Below are 26,749 nucleotides of genomic sequence, written 5' to 3' on the forward strand. Positions count from 1 at the left end.
TCCACTGTAACCAGCTAGTATTCAGTTTACTTTCTGTGGTACTACATCAACTTATGTTTCTATTCCACACCAACAAACAAATGTCAATATGAAGGATCGGAATTTGTGTTACAGAGACAGTGTTTCCTGTGCTTAGAAAACAGTGTGAATGTGATTCTTAACATGTGTTGATTTGAAGTGGACAAATCTTGTGCAAATTTTGTACACAAGTAAGTTTAGGTTTTTGACTTTTTTTTGGAATAATGAAACTTTTAATAACCGGGTTATCAATGTTAGTTACACTTTCTGATTTCATTTTATAAAAATGTAAGTTTTATTAGACGTTTTTGAGAGTTTATGGTCTGTTTCATCGTTTTCTTACGCTACTAATAAAATATGCCAAATAAATCCAAAGATTGCACTGTGTGAATATCAAAGAGGTTTCGCTCTAGGTGGCATTAATCACGAAAACAAACAAGATTTTAATAAATCGGTTCGTTACTGGAGGTCCATGTTGTATTTAGCTTTACGCAACTAGACCAGTCATGAAACTGTTTCAATCAATGTCAATGTTATTTCGGTTAACTTTTTGCCAAATCAATTAGACTTTTAACCACATACACATTGTTTATAAAGCAAAACCTCTAACAGTGCTATTAAATTATGCAGCTATTCGATGAAGTACACAACATGTCCATTTTGGGGAGTAATAACGACTTCCGAGTGAGCGTAATTCTAATACACCCCACGCAGCAATTTAATTTTAATTGCTATGAGAAAAATATAGTTGAATCCATTGCAAATTAATTTGTTTCAGTGGTTGAATTTTCGTTTCAACTGAAAAATTATCGAATAAACAGTGTGTAGAAAGTAGCGGAACAAAGAGAGATTTTCTTCATCTGCGGACGACATTTATCCAAGTTGCGAAAGAGCCCGCCAGCATCTTTCACTATCACTCACTTGCACTTTTTAATTAATACGTCACTGGTATTCGTAGTAAAATGGTTTGTTGCCTTCTTAATCGATTTTATGTTTATATAACCGAGTTATACAGAAATACAACTTTCTTTTCGCACGTGCATAACTCTACTCACCGGTCCAGTTTTTTCTTCTGTTTGTGACAATACTGTTGGTTTTCCAAGCGGAATTTCCGATTTTTACAAAGCAGAGGGTACGGCGGTGACTGGCGGCCTTGTGGCGGCAATATCTTTCAAAATTATTTCATACACTGTGAGCTAATTTAAGTAAAAAAATCCGCAAGTGATTGTACCGGTGCACTAACCTTACCTACGAAGAAAAGTAATACAGCCATACGTTGATTGTGTTAATTACGTGCATAACTTTCGGTACAATATTTTGTGAAATTTGGTCATGTTGGTCTTGATAAGTCAAGATCAAAGCGGATTAACTTCTAAGTGGAATAAAGTGTGATAATAACTATGATTATGTGACACGCAATGGCAATTAACATCTTGAGGTTAAGAAAATCTGGTACGGTTCTTATTGTTGTCTACAAACGGAATTAGAACGAGATAAAGAGCTTCTAACGTTAAATTACGATCCGTCGAGACATCATCTAATTATTACGAGAAAGGAATTTATCTAATCACTTTAAAAAGAAGAAAATGAGATGAATGCCTTGATACAGACCGGTATTTGTTGGGCAATAATGCAATAAACTTTTCCGATTCGTTCGATTTAGGCCTTAGAGGAGACTATTATTTTATTTTTTTATTTTGTTTAGTTTGCTCTACCGGTGCGGAGATTTTTATCTAATTTTAATGTAAAATGCACCTATTTTAATGAATCTTTTTTTTTAATAGTTTTTGAAGTAGAATTGTTGTATCTATACGTTGTAATAAATATAACAGAGAATCAATAAATCGTAAATGAGAACAGTGTTCATACACATACAATTTTTATGGTATTAGCTCAAATGCACAAAGCTCATTCATAGATTTTAATATTATTTGAAAACGTTTAAATATAATAGGTAAAACTATGCTTTGTACTAAATGTACACTAATGTTAAAAAGAAAGCAGAAATTGATTAAAAGATCCTCCTGATGTATACTCAAAAGATATGGGTAAGCTAATAACAGTAATTATAATAATAATCATAGCAATGGCCTGTACGAAATTCGTTAGTGCGTATCTTAGTTTAGCAACGAATTGCAATTTTTTAATTTAGGACTTTAAAAATTACTCCTACAAAATTATAGACAACACAATTTTCACAGCCAAACTTCACAAAACGAAAATATTTGTGGAATTAATCTCTTAAAAATTTATTTGCTTTTCGAAATAGTTCAATATTCAATAAAATGTCAAAAAATTTGGTTCGCCTCATGCAAGTATAGACTTCGTACACACTGTTGGATTTTTGGGAACAAAATATTTTAAAGTATCAAGTGACCATTAATGATTGCAGAAAATTTTTGTTTTGGTATGTCTGAATTATTGGCAGCAATGCTAATATATATGAGTTCACAGTCGTCAATTTTATTTATTTTATTTTGATGTTATAAATGTTAATTTGACAATCAGTATAAAATTTTAAATATGTTACAAACCTGACAATTACGAACACTCGGTATAAATCGTCATAATATGATGATATCTGGATTATGAAAATAACACGTTTTTATAAACAAATGTTACGACAGATAGTTACCACCTGTTTGGATTACAAAAATCACGTGTTTATTTGTTGCATCATATTTGACACTGTGGAAGCAGTATTTTCAAAGCAAGTTTCAATAATTGGTAAATCACAATTATTAATAAATTTCGAAATATAGTTTTCTGTGCTTGTGATATAAATTCAAGGCAGAATGATTTATTTCATTTAAAAAAATGTTCTACTTTTTGAACATGGCGCAGAGGACTTGATACTAAAGCAATATAAATAAATTTAAAATGCATTAAAAAAATGGAAACTAGCTCTACTACTTTCAGCTACATAAATGGAAAGGATGATTTGAAATAAGCAGGAAACAAAATTCAGTTGTTTAAAACTTTAAATTAACTAAAAATTATTTTTATTGCAACTCTCTAGCTTTTTGCCATAATTAATACATATTACTCCTATTATATTTTCAAGTTTTAGTAATAAATATCTTTGCAAAGGAACCAATATTAATCTTAATATAAATGAAAACTTTCGTATATAATTTCTGTTAACTATCTTCTTTAAATTTAGTGTAAATTAATCTTGATAGATTTTACACATTTTATACACACATCATTAGTTACATTACAGATAAGAAGTAAATTTGCATGTTTTAAAATCAATTAACTTGTTTGAATAATTGCAACAAATAAATAATAATTAGTACAATGTCCTGGAAATATTAACCTTTTTATGGAAACAAGTTAAGTTCACTGCAATTTAATTTTATTAAAAGTATTTTTCCAGAGACTGAATTAAAAAAATTGTAAGGCAGTATTTTACACATTGTTATAAGTGTGTCAAGCTGTAGAAATTAACTTCAGTTGTTTAACAGAAGAGTTTTAAACTACATAGGTACATACATCTGTTCGTACAATATGAATCTCAATAACTCGTTTTACGTGAAAATAGTGCAGCCCAAAAACTTTCGTATGCATGTATTTGGAAACGAATATATTTCTGTTAGTACAGAAAATATAAAAAATAAAATAAAAAAATTGCTCGAAAATTATTTCGACAGAACTTCTTTCATCCCTAAAGTACAGTTGAATACAGCTTCGAAAAATTATAAAATTAAACTTTGAGTATCTTATTTTTTTGGTAATAAGCTAAAATTATTGTATGTGTGGATTGTTAAACTACAGTTAAAAAAGAGAAAGTTTTTCCATAGAAAAAAAAATGACGTCATCAACATTTTACCAAAGACATTTTGAATAGGTGCAGTGTACTGTTACCAATAACACTACTACATCCTCAAATTTTCGGTAAAATGGGATGGACAATAAAACATGTCACATTCATTAAATTTTTTGTCACATTGTACAAACAATTTTAAAAAATGTGAACGCATTGATAAACCACAAGTACTTATAGATTCTTAATATTGTGCAAATTTTAGATATACTCGGAAATTTTTTGAATTTTTCTAGAAGGGGATGAACGGATAAATTTTCAATAACGATTTACTATGCTTCCGATAACCGTAAAACGTTTGCAAGATTTTAAAACATTTGGTTTTCAGTATCAAAGTTAAACGAAAAAATATTGTTACACAATTCAGATCTTTTTTTACAAAATTCTACATGTCTGGGGTAATAACTAAGGGGGAGATTCTGGAAACTCCGATAAGTTGCAAATCGCTATCGAACCTGCAAATACAATGCAACAACAATACATGTTGCTATGGTTTTGAATTTGCAGATCCTTGCAAGGCCTTATCGAGTTTCGAGAATCTCCCCCTAAGTATTAACTCAACATGCAGGACGATGCTACTTTTTTAAAATTTTAATTAGCATGTAGTGGAAAATTGTAAAATGACATAATCAATTTTTAGAGTGGCAGTAAACGGATAAATTTTAATTAACGATTTACTATGCTTCCGATAACCTTAAAAGGTTTACATGATTTCAGATCATTCGGTTTTGCAATTTCAAAGTTAAATTGTAAAATGTTGTTGTACAATTATGATTTTTTTCAAAAAATCTGGATATCAAAGGTAAAAACTCAACACGGATTCATAAACTACAAGTAGATTTTTTTTAATTTTATAAAATTTAAATAACATTTTTACTGTTGCAAAATTTGGAAATGACGTCATTGTTGGTGTGGGGATGACCAAACAAATTTTAGTAGCCTTTTACCATCTACATGATATTGCTAATATAGACACAAAATTTGACAACAATCGTCCGATAGTTTCGGAGATTAACAGTCAATCAGAATCAGCACTGACGCGGACATACGACAGACGGTAAACTTGGAGTCATGATACATTATAAGAATACATGAAATCAACCAGTCGTCCGATGGACAATACTTCCTCACTTTTTAAAGATTCAACGAAACATAATTGCAGTGTCCCAATATATGCTAAACAAATATAGAAGGCAGTGATTCATTTTATTTTCAAAATTTACGTTATATATAAATAATAATATTTTATTTTATTAAGGAAGCGTCAAGCCAAAATAACGTGAAATATTTCAAAAGTGATTTATTTGTAGAAATATGAACTGCTAAAACTTCTACACGAACTATAACCTTAAGTATACAGGATGATTAATAATTTGACGGAAAATTATAGAACAAAAAACTGTTCGAAGGTTATTTCGACAGAACCTTCTTCGCCTCTGAAATACAATCAAACGAATCCAGCTTTTTCGAAAAATTATAAAATTTGAATATGCGTTTTTTTTTATCCTTATAAGTTATAAGTTAAAATAAAGATATGTATATATAACGTTAAACTAAATGTAAAGAAGCATGCTGGGTGTATGTTCCAAATGAGTTCTCCTTGACAAAATTTTGTGATGAAGTTATCAACTTTTTTGCAAAGACGCGTATATCACTTTGGATAGGTGCAGTGTATTACTAATGATAACAGTATTGTATTCTCAAATTTTTGGGAAAACAGAGTGAGCCGTTTCCGATTTTATCAATAAAATAAATTGACTCATTCATTAATTTTTATGTCACCTATAAGAAATTTTAAAACTTTTAATGCAACGATAAGTCACAAGAATAGACTTATCAAATTTTGCACATTTTGGATGGGATTTATTTGGCAAAATTTTGAAATGGCGTTTGACGAAATTTTTTTGGGAAGGAACAAATGAATCAATTTTTGTTGGCGGTTTACCATGATCATGATAACCTTAAAATATTTATAAGATTTCAGAACAATCGGTTTCGCAGTTTCAAAGTTATATTGCAAAATATTGTTATTCAGTTTTGAATTTTTTCCAAAAATTCTGAATGTGTAGGGTGAAAAGGTGTAGGAGTATGTTACATTCTGAAATTTAAAAACTTTTTACTATAAATTTTGGAGATGACATCATCCCATTCGTGGTAGGGATGATTAGCCAAATTTTAGTTAGCGGTTAACTATCTACACTATAGTCCTGCTATACATAGAAAATGTGACAACAATCGGTCCAGTGGTTAAGAAGATTACTTGTCTAATAAAAATGGATACAGACACAAGACAAACAGACAGACGGAAACGGGAGACCACTTTTTTCTTATTCTAGAGATCATGACACGTCAAGAAAATATTGAAAAGAACTGTTCGGAAATAAAAATTTTAATATTATGCAAACTCTCAAACACTAGATTTTACAGAGTTGTTTCCTACATTTTATTTTTTGGAGGTAAACCAAAAGATTTTTTACTTTACAAAATCTCGGTTTGAAGACTATATAATGTCTTAAACGTCAAATAAAGTGCAAAAACTAATATTTATGTTCACTGTGGAAAAATTACGTTATTTTTATTTATTTTTATATGTTTATGTATTATGTGACATGATTATGCACTACTGTAAATTAATGTATAAATCAACTGAATTTATTTTCTTTATTAGTGAATGATTAATAAATAACCAATTCTTACTTGCACCACGCTGCGTGTAAATGTGTGATATCTACATCCGCTAAGCGCAGGTCCCATGGTGTAATGGTTAGCACTCTGGACTTTGAATCCAGCGATCCGAGTTCAAATCTCGGTGGGACCTCATACTTTTTTGTTCTCTTGAGGAAATCAACAACTACTTTTTAATCTTGTAGTTTTTTACATACAAATAACTTTGTAGAAATCGATATCTATATACTAAATAGGTAAAGGAAAATATATTACGTAAAATTACAATTCGATCAACTTCCCGCATTATTTTATTACAGTTTTATGCAATGTTTGCATTACGAGTATATCGAAACAATTCAACTACTAAAAAACTGTTATTTTTTGGACTATTGAGAATATTCATTAGGAGGATGTCCACTGTCAGACGATATCATTTAATATTAAAATGAAGTCGCTCACCGGCGTCACAGGTAGACAGCATATGTTGCAAGCCGCATTAATTTAAGAGAGAAACTTGTGTTTACAAGCACTTTAATTTAAATTTTCATTTTACGGTCAATTAAATAAATCGTAATGGAAAAAATCTTATCCGACCTTGACCGAAAGAGAAAGTTGGTCAAATTAATCGGTAAAAAAGTAACATGAGCACATGTCTTCGCGGTGAAAATGATTCTGTCAATATCAGCGTTGCGGTCCTGCAAATTACTTTATGTAACTTAAACAAACCATTTCCTGCAACATTCATTACCGTAGCCTCTTTTTCAGCAATGGACATTAGAAGGTTATCGTTAATGACAACCTTTATGGCTGTGATAAACGTATGTACCTGCGCCAATATCCTGATGATAACGATGGGCGGAACGAAGTCTCACAAGATTCCCTTCTGGGAATTGGCCAGAGGACTCATTCCCAGAGGTCACAACATCACCTTCATTAGCGCATTCCCTTCAGATTTCCTCATGCCTGGCTTGGAAGAAATCACGCCGACGAGTTTCGTCTTCTATGTGAAGAATTTCACGAATTGGGACTTGGTGGGGGCCAAAATTAGGGGAGAAGAACCCGTGCATCCATTCGATATGGTCAGATACGCTTATGAGGTATTTTTATGAAGGAAGTGTCTAGCATTTGTCGGACGAAATTTGTTTTATTTAAATGAAATTATTTCCTTAAAATTTTATGGTTATAAATAATAATTAAATAAAATAATACCTGTAATAAATGTGAATAACCCTTCGCAACTTACAAAACCTAATAAATTTGTAAAATCTCTCTCTAATAAAAGAAGAGGGATATATAAAATAAATAACGCAAATTAAGAATAAAACTAAATTACGATGGAATAACAACAATAAGTAAAAGTCCTTTTTACAAAATCAGTTGGAGTTCTAAATCAAGTCAAGCTTCGTAGGAAATGTAATGCAGATTCAAGAAATTACTGTTGAATACAATAATTGGGAATATTTGTATGTTAGAAATTTACAAATTAAAAAAAAGTTAAAAATTTGAATATTTGCCAGATTAAATTTGAAAACTTTTATAATTTACAACTGTTAAATATAGAAAAATAAACGTACCAGAAATTATAATATTACTCTTCTACTTAGGTCCAATTATGAAGTTAAATTTACAGATGGTAATTATTTTTCTAAGTAATTATTTATTGCTATAGCCACTGTTTTAGTAATTTGTTTTCTGTCCATATCGTCTCTGCAGAATTTGAAATCTTTTTAAACCCGAGTTCAGAGTTATTGATCAGATGAGATATACACAATTGGTAATTCTACTTAGAATAAGTCAAGTGGTGGGGTTAACTTGAAAGTGGCTGATCCTAGGAACATTGTGTTACGTCAGATTTTAGATTTTCTCGTATATTCACAAAAATTGATTTTTTACATAAATATTGCCATAAGAAATATTCTTAAAAAGGTATATGATATATAATTGAGTTATGTTGTTTATTTTTTAAATAATAATTTTTGTTACTTCCCGAGCGTAAGCTAAGGAAGTATTATAATCGAGTCCGTCGAACGACTGGTTACTTTCACATTTGCATTTGATATGTCACGACCCCCTAGATTACAAAAACATAGGTCTCCCGTTTCCGTTTGTATATCTGTCTGACGGCCGTCTGTGTCAAATTTTCGATTGTTCTCAAATTTTATGTACATGGTAACCAACCTTTGTATGTGATGACGTCACTTCAAAATTGTCCAAATAGTAAATAGGTTTTAAATTGTAGAAAATAATAAAGTCCTACACTTGCAATTTATGAATTCGTGTTGAGTTTTCCCCGAAACTTCCAGATATTTGTATTTTAAATTTCAATTTTTGAATCAGTAAAACCGAATGCTTTGAAATCTTAGAAACGTTTTAAAGTTATCGTAAGCATGACAAATGTTTAATCAAAATGTATTTGTTTGTCCCCTCCAAAAAATTGATGACGTTAATCTCAAAATTTTGCCGAATAAATCCTATTTAAAATGATTCTATATTTGTGATTTATCATTCCATACATATTTTGGAGATTTGCTGATACAGGTGACCAAAAAAAATAATAATGAATGAGTTAATTTATTTTATTGATTAAATCAGGAACTACAAAACCAATGCTCTGAAATCTTACAGACGTTTTAAGGTTATCGTAAGCATGACAAAATTTTTAATCTAAATATATTTATTTATCCCCTAAAAAAATTATGACATCACATCAAAAGTTTGTCCCAAAAATTCTCTTTAACATGTACAAAATAGAATCAATCCACACTTGTAATTTGTCATTGCATTTATATTTTTTAGAATGGCTTATACAGGGTAACTCAAAAAAAAAATTAATGATTGAGTCAATTTATTTTATTGATTAAATTAATTAAATCAGGAACTGCAAAACCAAATGTTTTGAAATTTTGTACACGTTTTAACGTTGTTGTAAGCATGGTAAATTTTTAATCAAAATATATCTGTTTGCCTTAAAATTTTCAGTCCCTGTATTTTTGTATTGTATTTTTATCGATCAACAAATCTTTTGGTTTTATGGCGTTGTAAGCTTGGTAAAATAATTATACAATGGGCTTCTTGATCCCTTAAAAAATTGATTACTAACTCACAAAATTGTTAGACAAAATTGACTTTTAACATTTTAGTGAACAACATATCAGCATATCAGAAAGCATGTAAATTCTGAAAACAGAAGGACGTTATGGTCAATATTACAATTACTGGATGAAAATTAATATATTCGTACTTATCCAAAAAAAAAAACAACAAAACAAGTCTTCAAGCAAGTCTGTATATTTTTCTACATTTGAAGTTTATATTTTAGATATTCTCAGCAAAAGCCTACACTCTGACACTGCAGAACTTAAAATGTGCTTATTTAAAGCAATTTCAGACGTTTAGGAACTCTTGGGGCAGTGGGAACAAAATATAATATGCGAAATTACCGTTTTCACTTGGAAATGTATTCTTTCTAACAATTAGGAAAAAAAATAAAGCACCATCTCTGGTCAACTTAGGTTATGAAATGAAAAAATAAGCGGCTATAATTTTTTTTATTGAATTGTCTTGTCAGAACCTGGTACACGATGACATCTTTCCGAATGATAATTTTTTTCCTTTCATATTGAAAGATTTTATACAAAATAATACAATAATTTTGTAGAAACAAATTGGGATGAAGATGTCTGTCCACAAAATCCCTTGTCTCTTAAATGTGTCATTTAGCGAATACATGTCAACACCTCATCAATTTTTTTATTCATCGTCTTTGAATTTTTCATAGAGATTGAAATACAAATGCAACATAAATCTGAATTCTTCGCAGAAATTCTCAAAAATTACATCAACGATTACGTAATAAATCATTTCATGCTTTAAAATTCATTTAGTAATTTTTTGAGTGTAGATGTTAATTTTTGGAACAAATTTCTTCTATATATCTATACCAAAATTTCACAGAAATCCATTATGGAATTTCTTAAATAAACTTTAAAAACTAATTACACAAAAAAGAGAAACTTGAATTGCGTCGTCTGCACTGACTTTTTTAAATTATTTAGAACGCGTCAGATTTACCATGAAAATTTAAACCCATCACTTGTAGCAACACATCTTTAAATATCTCCTTAAAATGTACATAATACGCCGATAGTGAGCAACGTCGACAGTTCTAAACTATTAAAGTAGGGTTTGCACTCTTAGTTCTTCTAAAAAAACAGAACAATTAATAAAACTGTAAACGTTAACTTTAATTTCGTTAGTATCAAAATAAGTGAGTTGTAAGCTTCATTAATTTTCACAAGCTAATGTTTCGCTTGTTCAAAGCATGATAATTAGTTGTTGCAAAGTTTACAGTCCTAATTCATTAAACAAATTTGTCTTGAGTTTTCTTAATCGAGGTAGAATTTTTGTTGAAATTCAACTGACCAAAGCAAATACGATATTCGACATGCGGGTTGCTAAACTGGATAGAGTGAGTGAAATTTTTAAACGGTCGGTGTAAACGTTTTCTCTGAGTTGTTGTAGTCATGACGTTATCGATAATCATTATAAACGTTAGTCTGGAGTTGATGCAAATTATCAAAGTAGGTAACAGCAAATTATATAAAATTTTAATAAGCTGTATGACGAAATTATTTTTTACGAAATTGTTAATGTACTTTAGTTACATTTGTTTTGTTTTTTTTTTAAGATGTTATTTTGTTCTTGAATTTATTTTTGTTTTTGGGTTAACAAAATTGTCGCAAGAAGGCCATATTGGCTTTGATTTAACACATTCCAAATAAGTTTTGACTAGTGTTGTTAAACATTATTACTGTTGGTGGAATTTGAACCATATTCTTGTGTTACGTTTCCATTAATTTATACAAATTTTCATTTATGTACGCTTGACGAATATATTCAATATCCATGGCACGTAAACATAGTGACTATTTTATAGCGTGAACATGACATTCAACTTGACCTTTTATGGATGAATAATAAAATACAATTGTTTTAACATTGATTTTATTCCATCTAAAATGTTTCAAGTTAGGCAAATTTATAGTGGCATTCATTTTCAGTGATTCACATTGTTGTTGTTGTTGTTAGCTTAACTATTAACACAAGGAAGAGATGATTGTATTTTAATTGTTTATTCTTAGTTTCTGATACTGATTTCCGTAACTTCAAATAGCATTTCTTCTGATAGTTTTCAAATTAAATTATATTTTTATTTGTGGTCTTGCCACACATAAAGGTACAAATCCATATAACAAAATAATAATTCTCTCATGTTTTGTAACCGACTGTCTACGAAAATAAAATCCTTGGTGAAACTTTAACAATTTTTAACTTGATAATTAAAATAATTAAAAAGTTGTTGATTTTGATGAGCTCTATAACTAATTAGAATTGATGTACTTATTTCTGAGACACCCTGTATAGTAACGAACACATCTGTACATTAAACGTTTTGTTTGGTGTGGTTACTTCAATAAAATTTCTTTGCACTGAAATATGAAATTTCATTGGATCACTATACACCGACATTTTCAAATGGCACAGACTGTGACTGATGTAGCTTTACCTTGACAGGAAAATAGAATTTTACCAGATTTTAGTAGACAAAAAAGTTCCAGTAATACATTTTGTGTACCATATCATGAAAAAAACCTAGTTGCCCGTACAAACTATTTTAAAATTATTGATGTTCACATTGACCCGTTATTTGACAGCAATTTGACTAACTGTGAAACTGAACAAGGAACGGGTTGGTATTACCATCATTGTATTAAAAATATACTGCACGACCTACTAGAAGAATTTTTTTTCGTTCATATGGTATATATCTAACCTAAACTTACTAGCACTAAATTTTTTGTTTTGATATTGGCTGCATTTTAGAATAGTGTATATATTAAAAAAAATATATATAAGTAAGTATAAGTTTCTATTGATGTGTTTTATTTTTTTTTTAATTTTTAAATATCCAGAAAGATATTAGCTAGTGTTTTTTTTCAGTATGCCTAGCATAGTTAGTGGCAATGAGGTTGCTTAGATCACGAAATCAACACGCGAAAACTTCGAATTGTGAAATTTTAAACTTTAAAAGCAAATAAAATGGTTTATTGGGATGTTGTTGTTCTTAGTCGAGTGTTTTGACGAAAATAACTGACGAAGAAATGCAGTAGACACTTCGAATTATTACAAATTGCTACTGTTCATTTAATAATTAAGGTTTTTTGTTTATTAATCTAGTAATTATTTGTTGTATTGTTGACTGATGGGAATCTGTACTACCGGGCATAAACAATTAATGACCGAGAGTAGTACCAACTGATAAAACAGTGTTGATAAACGCTTCAGTATAATTTTGCGAAGAAAACACTGCTATAATAGACCCCTCAAATAGAAAAATAAATTTGAAAATTACTGGGAGTATGGTTTTAAAATATCTCAAAATTTGGATTATTTTTCAACACGCCCTATCTAAAAAATATTTAAGCTATTAAACCTAGTCGTGTAAAATTTCAACAACTAAATGTTATAATAATCAACAAAAAATAGATTACAAACTATATTTTGAAAGATTGAAAGTTGACAAAATTGCTGAAACATTTTAGATAGACTTTCACACGAGCAGTGTTTTAGTAACAACACTTTTCTAAATAGCACGAATAACGTAGAAATTTTGCAAGATATAAAAGTGGTATAATTATGCTCAGTTTTACAAACTCTTTCAACATATAAACCATGATTTAAAAAAAAAAGGAGATGTAAGCCGTTTTGGAAGTTGATAAACTCAAGTCTTTTGGCGATTTTTACACTTAAATTTCTGACATCGTAAATAAACGATTTTTAAAAATAAGAGTGGATTATTATCACAGATAAAAAGCAGTGAAAAATTGCAGTAAGTTGGTTTAAGTAAGATAGTGATTTATTAGTAAAATAGCTTTCAGCATTCGCAAATTTTTTGATAGATTTAAAGTTATTAAGATATTAAGTTATTTACGCAGAATTTGTCTCCCTCTTGAGCCTACAGTTACACTACACTATGCCAGAATTTTGGATGTTAAGATCAGTCAGTTTTGATTTAATTAACAAAATTAATTGATAGTTTTCTGAATTAAATACCCTATTTAAGCAAAACTAACAGACAAAAATATGTTCTAAATCGTAAACAACGTTGCATGTCGGAACACATTTTTTAACAAACCTTTATTCAATAATTTTTTGCGATGACGCCATTAACTTTCTATAAAAGATAAATTCAGTTACTAAGTCATGTTTATTACAGAGTTTTTAACGAACTAATAAGTTACTCAGTATGGAACCGTCCGACAAAAGCATAGACACTTCCCCATTGAGCAGTATGTGTGCATGTCTCAATTTTCAGGCTTGTGATGTACTTCTTTCAGATCCCGAAACGAAAGACTTGTTGTATCCCCAACAAAGCTTCGACATGTTGATTCTTGATGGAGCGTACCCGGAATGCGGATTAGGATTCGTCAATTATTACAATGTGCCTTTCATGTACATAAACACAGTTGGATTTTACACAGGCTCGCTTTCATTAGCCGGTAATCCGTCTCCTTATTCCGTGACACCGTTTCTTGCAAGACCTTTTACTGATTCGATGAACCTGCTACAAAGAACAATAAACACGTTGTGGCATATGGTGGCCAACGCTTTACACTCTTTTATGGTGAGGACTATGATACAGACAGTCGTGAGGAAACATTTTGGTCCAGACGTTCCTCTGGTGTATGATATTTCCAGAAACGTTAGTTTCATTCTGCAGAATGCACATGCCACAGTTAGCTACCCAAGGCCGTATTTACCCAATGTGGCAGAGATTGCGTGTATTCACTGCAAAAGAGCCAAGGCATTACCTGATGTAAGTAGCGTCTATAACATAAGATTGGTTTAAAATCAGCGGTACCATGACGAAATTTTGCAAAAAATGATACATATTTAATTCGATAGCCGGGTCTTGTCATGCAATGTTGAAATTACTCGGACTAGATAATGCTGTGTTGTGAAAGAAAAGTAATTTATAAATTTTAGGCTTCATGAAGCAAATTTGGGTTGTGATCCTAAATTTGAGGTCGTTGCGTTTGGTAAAAGTATACTTGTCTCGTGTTATTTTTAATAAGTTCTTTTGGTAGTGTTGTTTGCTTCCCAGCTCTTCGTTATAGTTTTTTCTGCTAGTTCTTTTTTATTGAAGATCTTTTTCCATCCACATTCGGTGCACCTAGTAGTTGTATATTTATAGTACTTAGAGATGACTAACGATATTTCAAGCTTCCACTAAGTAATTTATTTTTCATTTACGAAATTTCTTCATTTTAACTAATTAAATACGTTTCCTTAAGTGTTTTATTCTATGCTTGATTTTAAACACTATAAAAAATGAGATAGTGGAAGCTAATGGCGAGAAAAACACACTTAGTGAATGAACGACCATAAAATTTAGGTATTTTTCCAAATTTTTGTGTTAAAGACTTAAGTTGTACCTACAGTTCTTTGGAAACTATACACTCAAATTATTTTCAGATATACAGAGTGTTTTATTTTTAAGCCGTAACACAGTTTAGTTTTTACGAATGGAATACCCTATATATTTTTCCCTATTCTCCTTGACCTCTTCTTGACTTCAAAATTACGTTTATTTTTGAAGTTCCGAGACGACATTACCATGTTATAAAAAATCGCAATTGGGTAATTTATGAAATCTGTGTTACACTTTGTAAAAAGAAAAATAAAGGTACGCGTTGTAGTATATTAAAAATTGAGTCTTGTAGAGTGTTTATACAATCTTTTTTAAATTATTACCATGTACAAATATCAATATTTCAGTTTTTAAATAAAACACCCTTATTACTGCATCTTATTTTGTTTTCAGTCTTTTTCTTTTTTGTTAAATATTTTCCATGTTCATAATTAATATAGTTACTGCGATTTTTTATATTTCAAGAGACACACCGACATATTGAAAGAAAAATAACAAAAGAGTAGAGTAAACTGCAGGCTATTTTATTTGAAAAAACTAAAATATTGATATTTGAAAATTGTAACCCTTTCGAATTTTTTTTAATAAAAACCCTGTATATGAAAATTTTATTTAATGAAGACCACTAAAACTCGTACTACTGTTTCTCTCCTAAAATATTGCAACAAGGATTTTATACTTAAGTAGGTCGTGAAAACTTGTATTGCTAAAAAAATTGAAGACAATTGAAATAATGTGGCAACGCTATATCAGAATTTCAATAATAAACTATAGTTATAAAGCCTAGGAAGAGGCTAATGAGAATATGTAAAAGTATATAGGTATACGCTGTTCTGCTAATAAAAAGTTGTGTGGTATTCCTCAAAAACAAAACACTCTGTATAGACGGAAATAATTTTAATGTACATATGCTACTCAAAGAACTGTACAATTTTATTCTATAACGTTTTTCTCTATATCTAATAATTAATTGAGAACTGAGAGCTTAGTAATTCACCTTGTATATTAAGTTAGGTTAGAAATATTGGTCGAACGTTATTTCAACAGAACTTCCCTCGCCCATGAGGTTTAGTACAACAAATCCAGCTTTTTCGATAAGTTACAACATTTGATTTTGCGAAATTAATTTTTTGATGATAATCCTTGTAAGTTAAAATAAAAATAAAGAAGCGTGGTACGCATTTTTTGAAGTGAGTTTTTCCACTAGAAAATTTTGTGATGAGTCAAAAATAATATTTTGCATATATCAGACAGGATTTATTCGGCATTAGATGACGTCTTCAATTTTTTGGAAGTGGATGAACGAATAAATTTTGATTAACGATTTACCATGATAACGCTAATCTTAAAACATTTGCAAGATTTTAGAGCATTTGGAAGTGCAGTTTCAAAGTTAAATTGCAAGATATTATAAAATTTTGATTTTTTTTCCAAAAATCTGGATGACTAGGATAAAAATTCAACACGAAATCATACTGTAGGAATATCTTATTTTACAAAATTAAAAAAACATTATAGTTATATATATATACAAATTTTTGGTTAGAGTATTACCATGTACATGATGTTCCTAATATACACATACAACATTTGACAATAATCGGTCTCGTAGTTTTAGAGATTGTCTGTCTAATAAAAATCGACACAGAACAGACCGGCGGAAACGGGAGACCACTTTTTTTCGTACTTTTGGGGTCATGAAACATTAAGGAAACATGAAAGTGGCAAGTCGCCCTATGGACTCGATTACTGTATTTTCCTGAGCTTATGCTCAAGAAGAATATTTGCTAATCTTATTTTCTTAATTTTTATTTTACGTAGGTTATTAGACATTTTATACTTTGAAGATAATCCAGGTCAACTGAAGTAGGAAATTGCACCGATTGAGTCATACTGTTATAATATTATCTGTTATGACAGAGGGTGTGTCATTTTATTTTACAATTACTCTATGATTAAAATTGAAAAACAAATTGAAATGAGTTTTTAATTTACAATTTCTGATAACGTCATCAACTTTTTTGCAAGAACAGGTATATCAACTTATTGCAAAATGTTATATAATTTTCAGTTCTTTTCGAAAAAATCTGGACGTTTCGGGTGAAACTCAAAACGGATTCATAAAGTACACGTGTAGGTGACGTTATCACAGACAAAGTATGGTTAGCGTTTTACCATTTACACATATAAGATTTGACAACATGGATGTGAAAGTACATTTTAGTGAGAGAGATATCACTATACACATTTGCCAGTGGATTCGGAGATTATCTGTTTAACAAAATTCGTCACGGACGGCGGACAGACAGACAGAGAGATAGACAGACGGACGGAAACGGGAAACCCATTTTTTCGTACTCTAGGGGTCATGACCCATCGAGAAAATATCATAACAGCCCCATGGACTCGATTACAATACTTTCATATGCTCGGGATCTAAAAAATAATACAAAAGGTCTTGTGTCTTTTGTATCGGCTAGCACCTAAAACTACAAAAATTGTAAATTCTTATTGGAGTTCCATATGTCAAAAAAAAGCCATTGGATGGTAGAAAATACACACAAAGTTTTTTTTGTGAATAGGGCTGAATTGTAAATGAATGAAAATGTAACGTCGAGCTGTTTAAATACATAATGGATTAGCAGTTTTCTTGGAACATCACATGAATTTTGGCAAAACTCAGATGCAACAAAAAATACAAAAGAAAATAAGAAATTTTTCTTTGTTCTCCAAGTTAGAAAAGCCTGCATGTTGCACACCTCAGTTAAGTTTGTTTACAAAAATAGTATATAAAATTGGTTTATGTTTAGAAACAGTTTAATTATTTAAAAGTAGGCCATTAAATTGGGTTAAATATGATAATTACAAATGTACGGAAACCTGCCTAGATTTTTTTCTAAAATTACTTTAATTATAAATTCAACTATTTAATTAATTACTCCTATTTCAAACCAAAAAAAAATGGTTAATTAACTAAGTAGAATTAGTTAAAATAATAATCTGTTAAGCAAAATTCGTTCATTAAAATTTAATTATTATTTCATTTTTGACCGTTTAATTATTATAACAATTAATTATTACACATTATTTTGATTTGTATTAATTATAACATTTCGAAATATAATGTTAAAGATTAATATTTAGCTGCTGTTGAATGTATGGCGAACGAAACAAAACACATAGGTGTACCTGTTATTTGTGTTTAATGTTTTACGTAATGACAAAACAATTGGAATTTGGTAAAGTTAACCAGAAAGTCTTTTGGGTGCACTATACAACTGCTGTGTTCAAAACGGAGTCAGTAAGAATGGAAAATATAAGGACTAAGTCGACATCAAACAAAATCGACGCATAAAAGCTATTATATGAAAATAATTTAATCATGTTACCATGAATATTATTTTCATCTAAGGGTTAACTTCTTGATTTTTAATAACAAATTTCTGTAAACAATTTAATTTCTGACTGCAAGAGACAAACAAATTCCATGTTAAAACATCTGATCCCCGAACTGAAGCTCAAAAATGTAGCGACTTCAATTTACAACATAAGTGCGTCCTCTATCAGCACTGGCTTGAGATACTTAAAATTTAATTTTAACTTTAACTTTATTTTCCAACGGAAATTCAATAACAGAACAACTTTACATTCTCAATATAGCATAACAAAGTCAGCATTCAAATTTGAACTTTCATAAAAAAAAAGGAAAAACAAATAAATTACTCGAGTAGAATCCAAATAGAGAGTCAGGGCAATAAAGTGTCGATGTAAAAGAATCAATAAACTTTTAACTTGTAAAGTCAACAGTTCAGGTTTCCTCAATGAATAACTAAGTTTTCTTAGCTTGTAGAAAATATAATTTGTGTGAAGCTTGAAGTTTGTTTTATTGCGAATCTGTTATGCTAATTGTCACATAAATTGCTACAATCACTGTAATATCCGTGCTTCCAGAATGGACTGCTAGAACTAAATAGACTTTTGTATGTATCTACTAACAAATTTATCCTAGCTTGCGGTTCATCTAACCATATTTAATGTACTCCTGAATTTGGGGAAAATTAGATGAGGTGTTTCTAATCAACGCAAAACTTCTAAACATAAAATGATTTAACAACATGTTATGAATTTTAAAAATTACGTCATCAAATTTTTGTGGGAATGAAGACATAAATTTTGGTTAACGTTCCCAGTACCTTTAAAGTACACCAACAATTTCATAATAATCGGTTTAGTAGCGTTGGAAATTATGTATTTAGTACACTACAAACTGTGTAACGTCGAACAAAATTTGTATTTAAATATTCGTTAAGGTGACCCTGTTAGAATACTCTCTAGTCTGTACTAGGGAAGTTTTTTGTTATTTCTATAGAAAACTAATCATCATGTAAATTTTGTGCCACGAATTAGGAGAGTTTGCATATTAACAGTTATTATGCATATTCTTGTATCAATATAAATTAAGAAATACCAACTCTGTAACAATATTTGTTTGATTTAAACCGTCTTATAGGTAAATCTCCTATTTAGAAAACTGTATATTCTCCCATCCAGTAAATAACTTAGTTATTAACTTGTAAAATTAATGAAACCCTCCTATTAGTATTTTTTCGATAAACACCATTTTACAAATTTTGTTACATACTCCTAAATTATAGTCACAACGATACTCATTTGATCAATTTTAGGATTTAGAAGAATTTATAAAAGGCAGTGGCGACGCAGGCTTCATCTATTTCAGCATGGGTTCCTCTGTCAAAGCAGCGAACATGCCCGAGTACCTAAGAAGAATGCTCATGCGAGTCTTCCGCCAGCTTCCTCAACGAGTGTTGTGGAAATACGAAGCCGACGAAGACATGCCGGATCTTCCCGCGAATGTGAAACTTGGACGATGGTTACCTCAACAAGATATTTTAGGTAACAGTTACAACACTGTTTACAGCACTCGATACTTTCTCCATAAAAAGACTTTTGTTTATCTACTTTCTACTTATTTTCTTAGAGATAAGAAGCAGCGAAAGTAATAAATCATTATTTTCAGGTCATCCGAAAATTCGAGCATTCGTTACTCATGGAGGATTATTAAGCATGTTCGAGACTGTGTACCATGGAGTACCTGTTGTTTCTCTGCCGGTGTTTTGTGATCACGACTCCAACGCCGCTAAGGCAGAAATTGACGGATACGCCTTGAAACTGGACTTGTCGACGATTACGACAGAGTCGTTAACATGGGCTATTAAAAAGGTCATACATGACCCTAAATATAGGGAAGATGTCAAGAGAAGGCAGTTCCTGTTGAGGGACCAGAAGGAGACTCCGCTGGAAAGAGCGGTTTACTGGACAGAATATGTCCTGAGGCACAACGGTGCCAAACATTTGCAGTCCCCAGCTAAAAATATGGGGGTTATTCAATATTATTTATTAGATGTAGCGTTTGTTATGTTTTGTTGTACATATCTGTTTTGGTACTTGATGAAAATTGCTTTCAAGGTACTGTTCAGTGTGTTGTCAGGTAGTTTGAGTTTTAACTTATTTAGGAAAAATATCAAAATAGACTAAATGCTGGAGAAACGTGTGTAAATATGTATCTAAATGTTGTGTATTTTCTGTAAAAATAGAAGTGTTACTTACTGTGAGTCTGACGATATTCGTTTTGTTATACTTCTGTATGTTAATTTATTTAGTTTGTACTTGGCACACTTTAAACAATATACAGTGTGTCTCAACGGTTTGGCGACAGAAGCTTATGCACTCCTGATAAATATTATTTTTCGCAGTTATAATTTGTGTATATATTAGTTAGTAGAGAAGTTATAATTGTATTCAAATAAGTATACACACCTTTTCTTTAAAATTTATACATCGAAGTTGCATTTCTAGCATGTAACAGACCATTGGCTTTTGCAACTTTGGATTTCTGTAAAACAAAATTAAAAAAGTGATTTCTGTCACAAACGTTTCTTAGTCAACAGTTTTCAACAAATTTACATTTTTTGTAAAAAAATTGTGATATTTAAAAATATTCTCAGTTGTGTCACATTTAAAAATAAAAGTTTCAGACTTTTTAATCACGTCTGTACGTATTCAAACTCTCAGTTCTCTCATGTTTATCAGATGGGACACATGTACTTCGTAACATTTTCGAACTTGATGCTAGGTAAGTTTTTTTTCGACAGTTATCAGGTTTCGAGGGGTTTACCCTAACAATGATTTCAAAAATATAATTTTCAAATCAAAATTCTTTATACAAATGAAAATAAGTTCAATTCTTCAATTTTTTATAAGTTTATCAAGATATTTCTAGTAGGACAACTTCTGATCTTTAAGCTCATCTTTATGCATTTTTTTTTGCTACGACCAGATATCAGATTTCTTGGGGTTCCCAATTTTCTAAACTCCCAGAAAAAAATTTAAACTAGATTTATTAATTATAATGGTGCTTACCAGGCTCCGAGGTCTGGTTGTTGCGATAATGGTCATCCACTCAATCCTCGTTTCGGGTTCTCCTTGAAGTGGAAAACCATCTCCTGCTAGAACAGCAATTTTCCCCATTTGTCTTCGTTCTAGCACGATATTGCCCCCCGTATCCAACTACCACCGTGAGAAATAGAGGGGTCATGATTTCGCAACTAAGAATTATAAAATATTTGTTGCCATGACAATATTATTGCTAGAACAAATCACGACAAAATCGCTATCGACAGCAAGCTTACTTCGAAACAGCTTGGACTATTTTGGAAAAAATAAGATGTCCTACTTCAAAATCATGAATAAGCTGCCAATTTGTTAATTCTGTATAAGTAAGTTCGAATCCTGTTCTATTGTCAGCAATCTGTTGATAAAAAAGTCTTATATCAAATATATATTTCATTTAAGTATAACGAATCTAAAGCTGTAAATACAAATTGTTTCATTAAAAACTTATGATTTTGGTGTTTACTTTTAAACGAAAGAACCTTCCACTTTCAGAAAGATTAAGTATCAAATCTGCACACTTCTCAGAATCTCAAAGTGCAAAAGAATTAAAATATTTAAAAATGAACCTCAAGCTTTTGAAGTTGAATACTAAAAAAACCTTACGATTTTTTAAACCTGTAGGTTTAACAGAATTCTTTAGCACAGGTTTGGTAAAATTGTACCTTCACAACTTTGCTAAATTACTTCGATGATATTAAAATTTGAAATTAATTCCGAACTTCCAGTTATAAAATGTTTTATCTCAGATTAATCTTTGTCTTCTAATTATTCTACTTATGCAATTGCTGAAACTATTACTCAACATTTTGAATGCTAAAAGAGTAGCTTTCGCAAAAATTTATGTTAATACATATAAATCACTCTTTGTTATTTGAGTCATTCTAAAAACGTGATGCACAAAAATCGTAATAATAGCAATTCCAGGTTGTGAAAAATATTAAAACAAGTTAGAAAAATTTGTTTTTGAGTAAATTGTCTTCAAGTATTAACGACTGTGAGAAATAGTTGAAACGATTACAAATAAAAATTAAAAAATCATTTTCTCGCAAAAGTAGAGCCGTATTCAATGAAAAGGCATACAACTCTTATTTTACTATTATTGACTCATTTTCTAACAATCTTTGCTATTGTAAATTAGGCTAATGTAGCATTATGTGTTGCCTATATGATGTTGAGCTAATAACGACAACCAAAATTTGTTTCAAGCTAATAAAGAAACTTATAATTGCATAAAATATTATTATTATATTAGGGATGTGAGATTTGACGTGCGGTGTGTTACGGTGTGTGGTGGCTCTTGGTGTCTGAAACAGAGGTTTTCTACTGTAATTATTATTTTTTTTTTACTTTTCTCATTATTCGTTGAGTTATCCATTGTTAATGGGATATCGTTATCTTATTAGTATCACTTTGATTCTTTTTAAGTTAGTTGTTTCTTTTGCTCGCACCATTCCCTATACGGAGGTCAGCGTCAACGCGGAGCTGCCGTGAACCGTGTGGCTGTTTGGCAGCAACTGTCTTTTATCGTAGTTATCAATTCCTATTCTGTAATTTAATTCTTATTATGGCACCTAAATGTGGGAAATGCAATCGTTCAATTAATACGCCTACTGAAAACTACAATACATGTGCCAACACATGCAAATCTCACTATCATCTAATTTGTACTGGTGTTACTGATGATGCTTTTGATAAGTTAAAAGATTCTAATAAAAATTGAGACTTAGACCTGTGGCTTCTGTTCTCTCAAATTTTCGGATGTAAATATCGCTAATACTAGTAAAAATACTGCCACTCTTCAGAATCCTATCTTAAATATTTATATTTCTGTTGACCAACTCACAGCATTGATCAATTCAGCTATTAGAGAACAAGTTAACACACTGTCAAACTAAATAACGGAACTTCGTAGTGAAATTCAAAACTTAACCACCGAGAATATTGCTTTATGGCTGGAAATTCAAAAGATTGGCTCAAATTTAAAATCCGATAAATCTTCTGAGCCTAAAACATTCGTCGAACTTAATAGTAATGAATTGACTGCAAAAACGTCGTAATTGCTGAAACCATGGTGAAAGACTCGCAAGAAACAGTCATTGTACAACCAAAAGATAGAACTCAATCGGTTTCGAAAACCAAGTCAGATGTGCTAAATGCAGTTGATCCTCTTAATTCACCGTTGAGTATCGGCAAGGTAAAAACACTTAAGGGTGGTGCATTGTTAGTCGGCTGTGAAAATACTAAAACGTTCAAGCAAATTGCAAAGGGGAAATTTTCTGAACAATATGAAATAAGAGAAGTTAAGAATACGACCAAGCATTAGAATAGTTGGATTTTCCGATGATATAGAAGAAGATAATACTGTAACGTAACACACTTAAGAAAACAAAATGAAATAATTTTTAGTGAAGATTCGGATATTAAATTGCTTAAACTTAATGCAAGGAAAAAAAAAATAAAATCTATCAGGCTCTATTTGAAGTTGATCTGCCTACCTATAAAAGGGCTTTGAATGTAGGCCATTGTCTAATTGGCCTTGATGACTGTACTATATAAGATTTGGTTGAAGTTACAAGATGTTTCAATTGTAACAAGTACGGATACTCATCAAGAGGGTGCAAAAATAAAACTTGTTGTCCTAAATGTGCTGGTGAACACAATGTTGCTGAGTGTAAGACTGATGATCTCAAATGTAGCAACTGTGTTAACTACATGAAAACGTTAAAATATGATGAAATTGTTAACCTTGATATCAGCACTGATCATGCGGTTTGCGATATAAATCCTGTATGCGTTGCAAGAAGACGATGGATAAAATCAAACATGACCTTTTTGGTTCCACTATATAGCAATCATTGTCACAAGTTTCTCCTCTTCAATCTGTTGTCAATTCTTCTTCTTTCAATAATAACACCTTAAATACTTCTATCCATAATCAACGCAGTCTCTTTTTTGACTATCAAAATAACAATGTCAATGAGATAGATATATATTATCAAAGTGTAAGGAATGTGAGATTTGTGGTTAACAGTGTTTATGCTGGGTTGTCTGATTGTGAACGTGATATTATTTGTTTGTCGGAAACATGGTTAGATTCCTCTACCTCTAACTCGGAACTTATCCCTAAAGAATTTCATGTCTTCAGGGCCGATCGGGATTTTATTGCAACAAGACGCAAACGTGGAGGTGGTCTGCTGCTTGCGGTTCATAATAAATTTAAAGTAGTACGCATAGAATTGTCTAAACCCAAATTTCCATCTTCAGTAGATGTGGTGGCTTGTAAAATTAATTGTCATTCTCAGAGTATATATATTCTGACCATGTATGTACCTCCGGATATACCCGAAACAGACTTTGAATATTTCGTGGAATGTCTTGAAAATTACGCTTTACAGTATCCCAATTTACTCTTAATTGTAGACTTCAAAGTGCCCAATTTCTTTACTAACGCTAATGATGCGAAAACTCTTTCAATAAAGAATATGATGTCACCACTGAACTTAACGCAAGTTAATTCCGTCCCTAACTCTGATGGTCGTTTTCTAGATTTAATTTTTTGTTCACTAAAGAGCTGCATTGTTACTCACGACTCATGCCTCATAGTAATCGAAGATAAATATCATCCAGCACTGCACATTAATCTTGGAGTGAAAAATACCTCTTATGTTAACTGCCCCATATGTACAACTACCAAAATCTACAATTTTAGGAAAGCCAGTTTTATTATGTTGTATGAAGATATACTGAATTCAGACTGGCATTTTCTATATCAAATTACTGACGTCGATGAAGCATGCGATTTTTTTTATAGAACGTTGTATACAATTTTGGACAAACATGTTCCCATTTTTAAATGTAAAAAATATAGTTATGGTGTACTCCATAGAGCTTAGAAGTATGATAAAGGAGAAATACAGAGTTCTTCGGAAATGTAAACGTAAATATTCTGTTCAACTACATAATGAATTCACTTCTCTACGGCGTATAGTAAAAACACTTATTCACAGAGATTTTGATGATTATATTCGGAACCTTGAAAACTCATTATTACAAGATCCAAAGTAGTTTTTGTTATTTATTAAGGAAAAACGGGGCCGCTCGTCTATTCCTAAAAAAGTACAGCTAAATGGTAGTTCATATGACGGTCCGGTTGACGTAGTAAATGCTTTTGCCCGTTACTTTTCCTCCTCATTTAATTCGTCATCGACTAATCAGCAAACTAATTCGTTAAACTCCTTTGAAGGGTGCAGCAACCAATGTATCAATGTTCGAATCAATGATGATGATATTATAAAGGCCATCAGTAAAGTTAAAAATAACCATGTATCTGGTGTTGATCAAATACCAGGCTTTTTAATTAAAGGCTGTTCAAATATATTTCTTAAGCCATTAGGTTACATATTCAATCTTAGTCTGAAGCATCCGTATATTCTTAAATTATGGAAAATTGACAAAATTACACCGGTGTTTAAGGATGGCGATATTTCTGATGTGAGAAACTATCGACCTATACCTATTTTATGCAATTTTTCTAAGATTTTTGAAACCATTTTGTATAATCAAATATCTTTTAGTATTAGAGGGTGCATTTCGAATTGTCAGCATGGCTTTGTTTCAGGTAGATCGACTTCTACTAATCTGACGTCCATGTCTCAATTTATAGCTGATACTTTAGACAATAGGGGTCAACTTGATGTTATATACACTGACCTAAGTCAAGTTTTTTATACAATTGATCATCAATTATTACTCTTTAACTTATCATCCATCGGTTTCTCGGAATTATTAATTAAACTAATTGCTTCCTACTTGTCTTCTCGTCTAAATTTGGTTATGTGTAATGGCTTTATATCTAACTCTTATATTTCTACGTCGGGTGTACCACAAGGGTCTGTAATGGGGCCCTTGCTCTTCATAATTTATATCAATGACGTTGTGGAAGTTATTAAAAACGCACATATTTTAATGCACGCGGATGACATTAAGATCTTTAGGAAAATAGAAAGTCCGGACGATTGCCTCTTATTGCAGATGGGCCTGGAGAATATCCAACAATGGTGTATAGCAAATTGTTTACTTTTAAACCATAAAAAATGTAAAGTGGTTACGTACTCTTTATGTCAAAATCTCTGTCAATATATTTACTATGTTGAGAACTATCCACTTGGAAGACTACGGTCTGTAAAGGATCTTGGTGTGTACTATGATTCCGAGTACAGTTTTAGAGTACATGTGAATAATATCGTGTTGAGTGCGGGAAAAATTTTAGGATT

General features: G+C 30.9%; 2 protein-coding genes and 1 non-coding gene across 3 annotated transcripts in view; 2 read left to right on the top strand and 1 right to left on the bottom strand.

Moving 5' to 3' along the window:
* LOC135131243 (UDP-glucosyltransferase 2-like) lies at nucleotides 1-21,890 on the top strand. The gene is made up of 5 exons (XM_064058892.1): nucleotides 1-209; nucleotides 7,277-7,608; nucleotides 13,887-14,387; nucleotides 19,688-19,916; nucleotides 20,041-21,890. The coding sequence occupies exons 2-5, from the start codon at nucleotides 7,279-7,281 to the stop codon at nucleotides 20,556-20,558; spliced, it is 1,578 nt and encodes a 525-aa protein (XP_063914962.1). The 5' UTR covers nucleotides 1-209; nucleotides 7,277-7,278; the 3' UTR covers nucleotides 20,559-21,890.
* On the top strand, nucleotides 6,591-6,662 carry Trnaq-uug (transfer RNA glutamine (anticodon UUG)). Its single transcript has one exon. It is a non-coding gene; the product is annotated as a tRNA-Gln (tRNA).
* Nucleotides 21,351-26,749, bottom strand: part of LOC135130998 (uncharacterized) — a 16,020-nt gene continuing 10,621 nt past the window's right edge. The window contains exons 15-16 of the mRNA XM_064058531.1: nucleotides 21,444-21,590; nucleotides 21,351-21,389 (exon numbers count right to left, since the gene is read on the bottom strand). Coding sequence (XP_063914601.1) covers nucleotides 21,351-21,389; nucleotides 21,444-21,590 — 186 coding nt within the window. The remainder of the gene's footprint in view (nucleotides 21,390-21,443; nucleotides 21,591-26,749) is intronic.

Source organism: Zophobas morio, unplaced genomic scaffold (assembly GCF_036711695.1).
Source record: "Zophobas morio isolate AGI-343-1 ecotype UQ-CSIRO unplaced genomic scaffold, CSIRO_AGI_Zmor_V1 ptg000002l, whole genome shotgun sequence".
Taxonomy (NCBI): Eukaryota; Metazoa; Arthropoda; class Insecta; order Coleoptera; family Tenebrionidae; genus Zophobas; species Zophobas morio.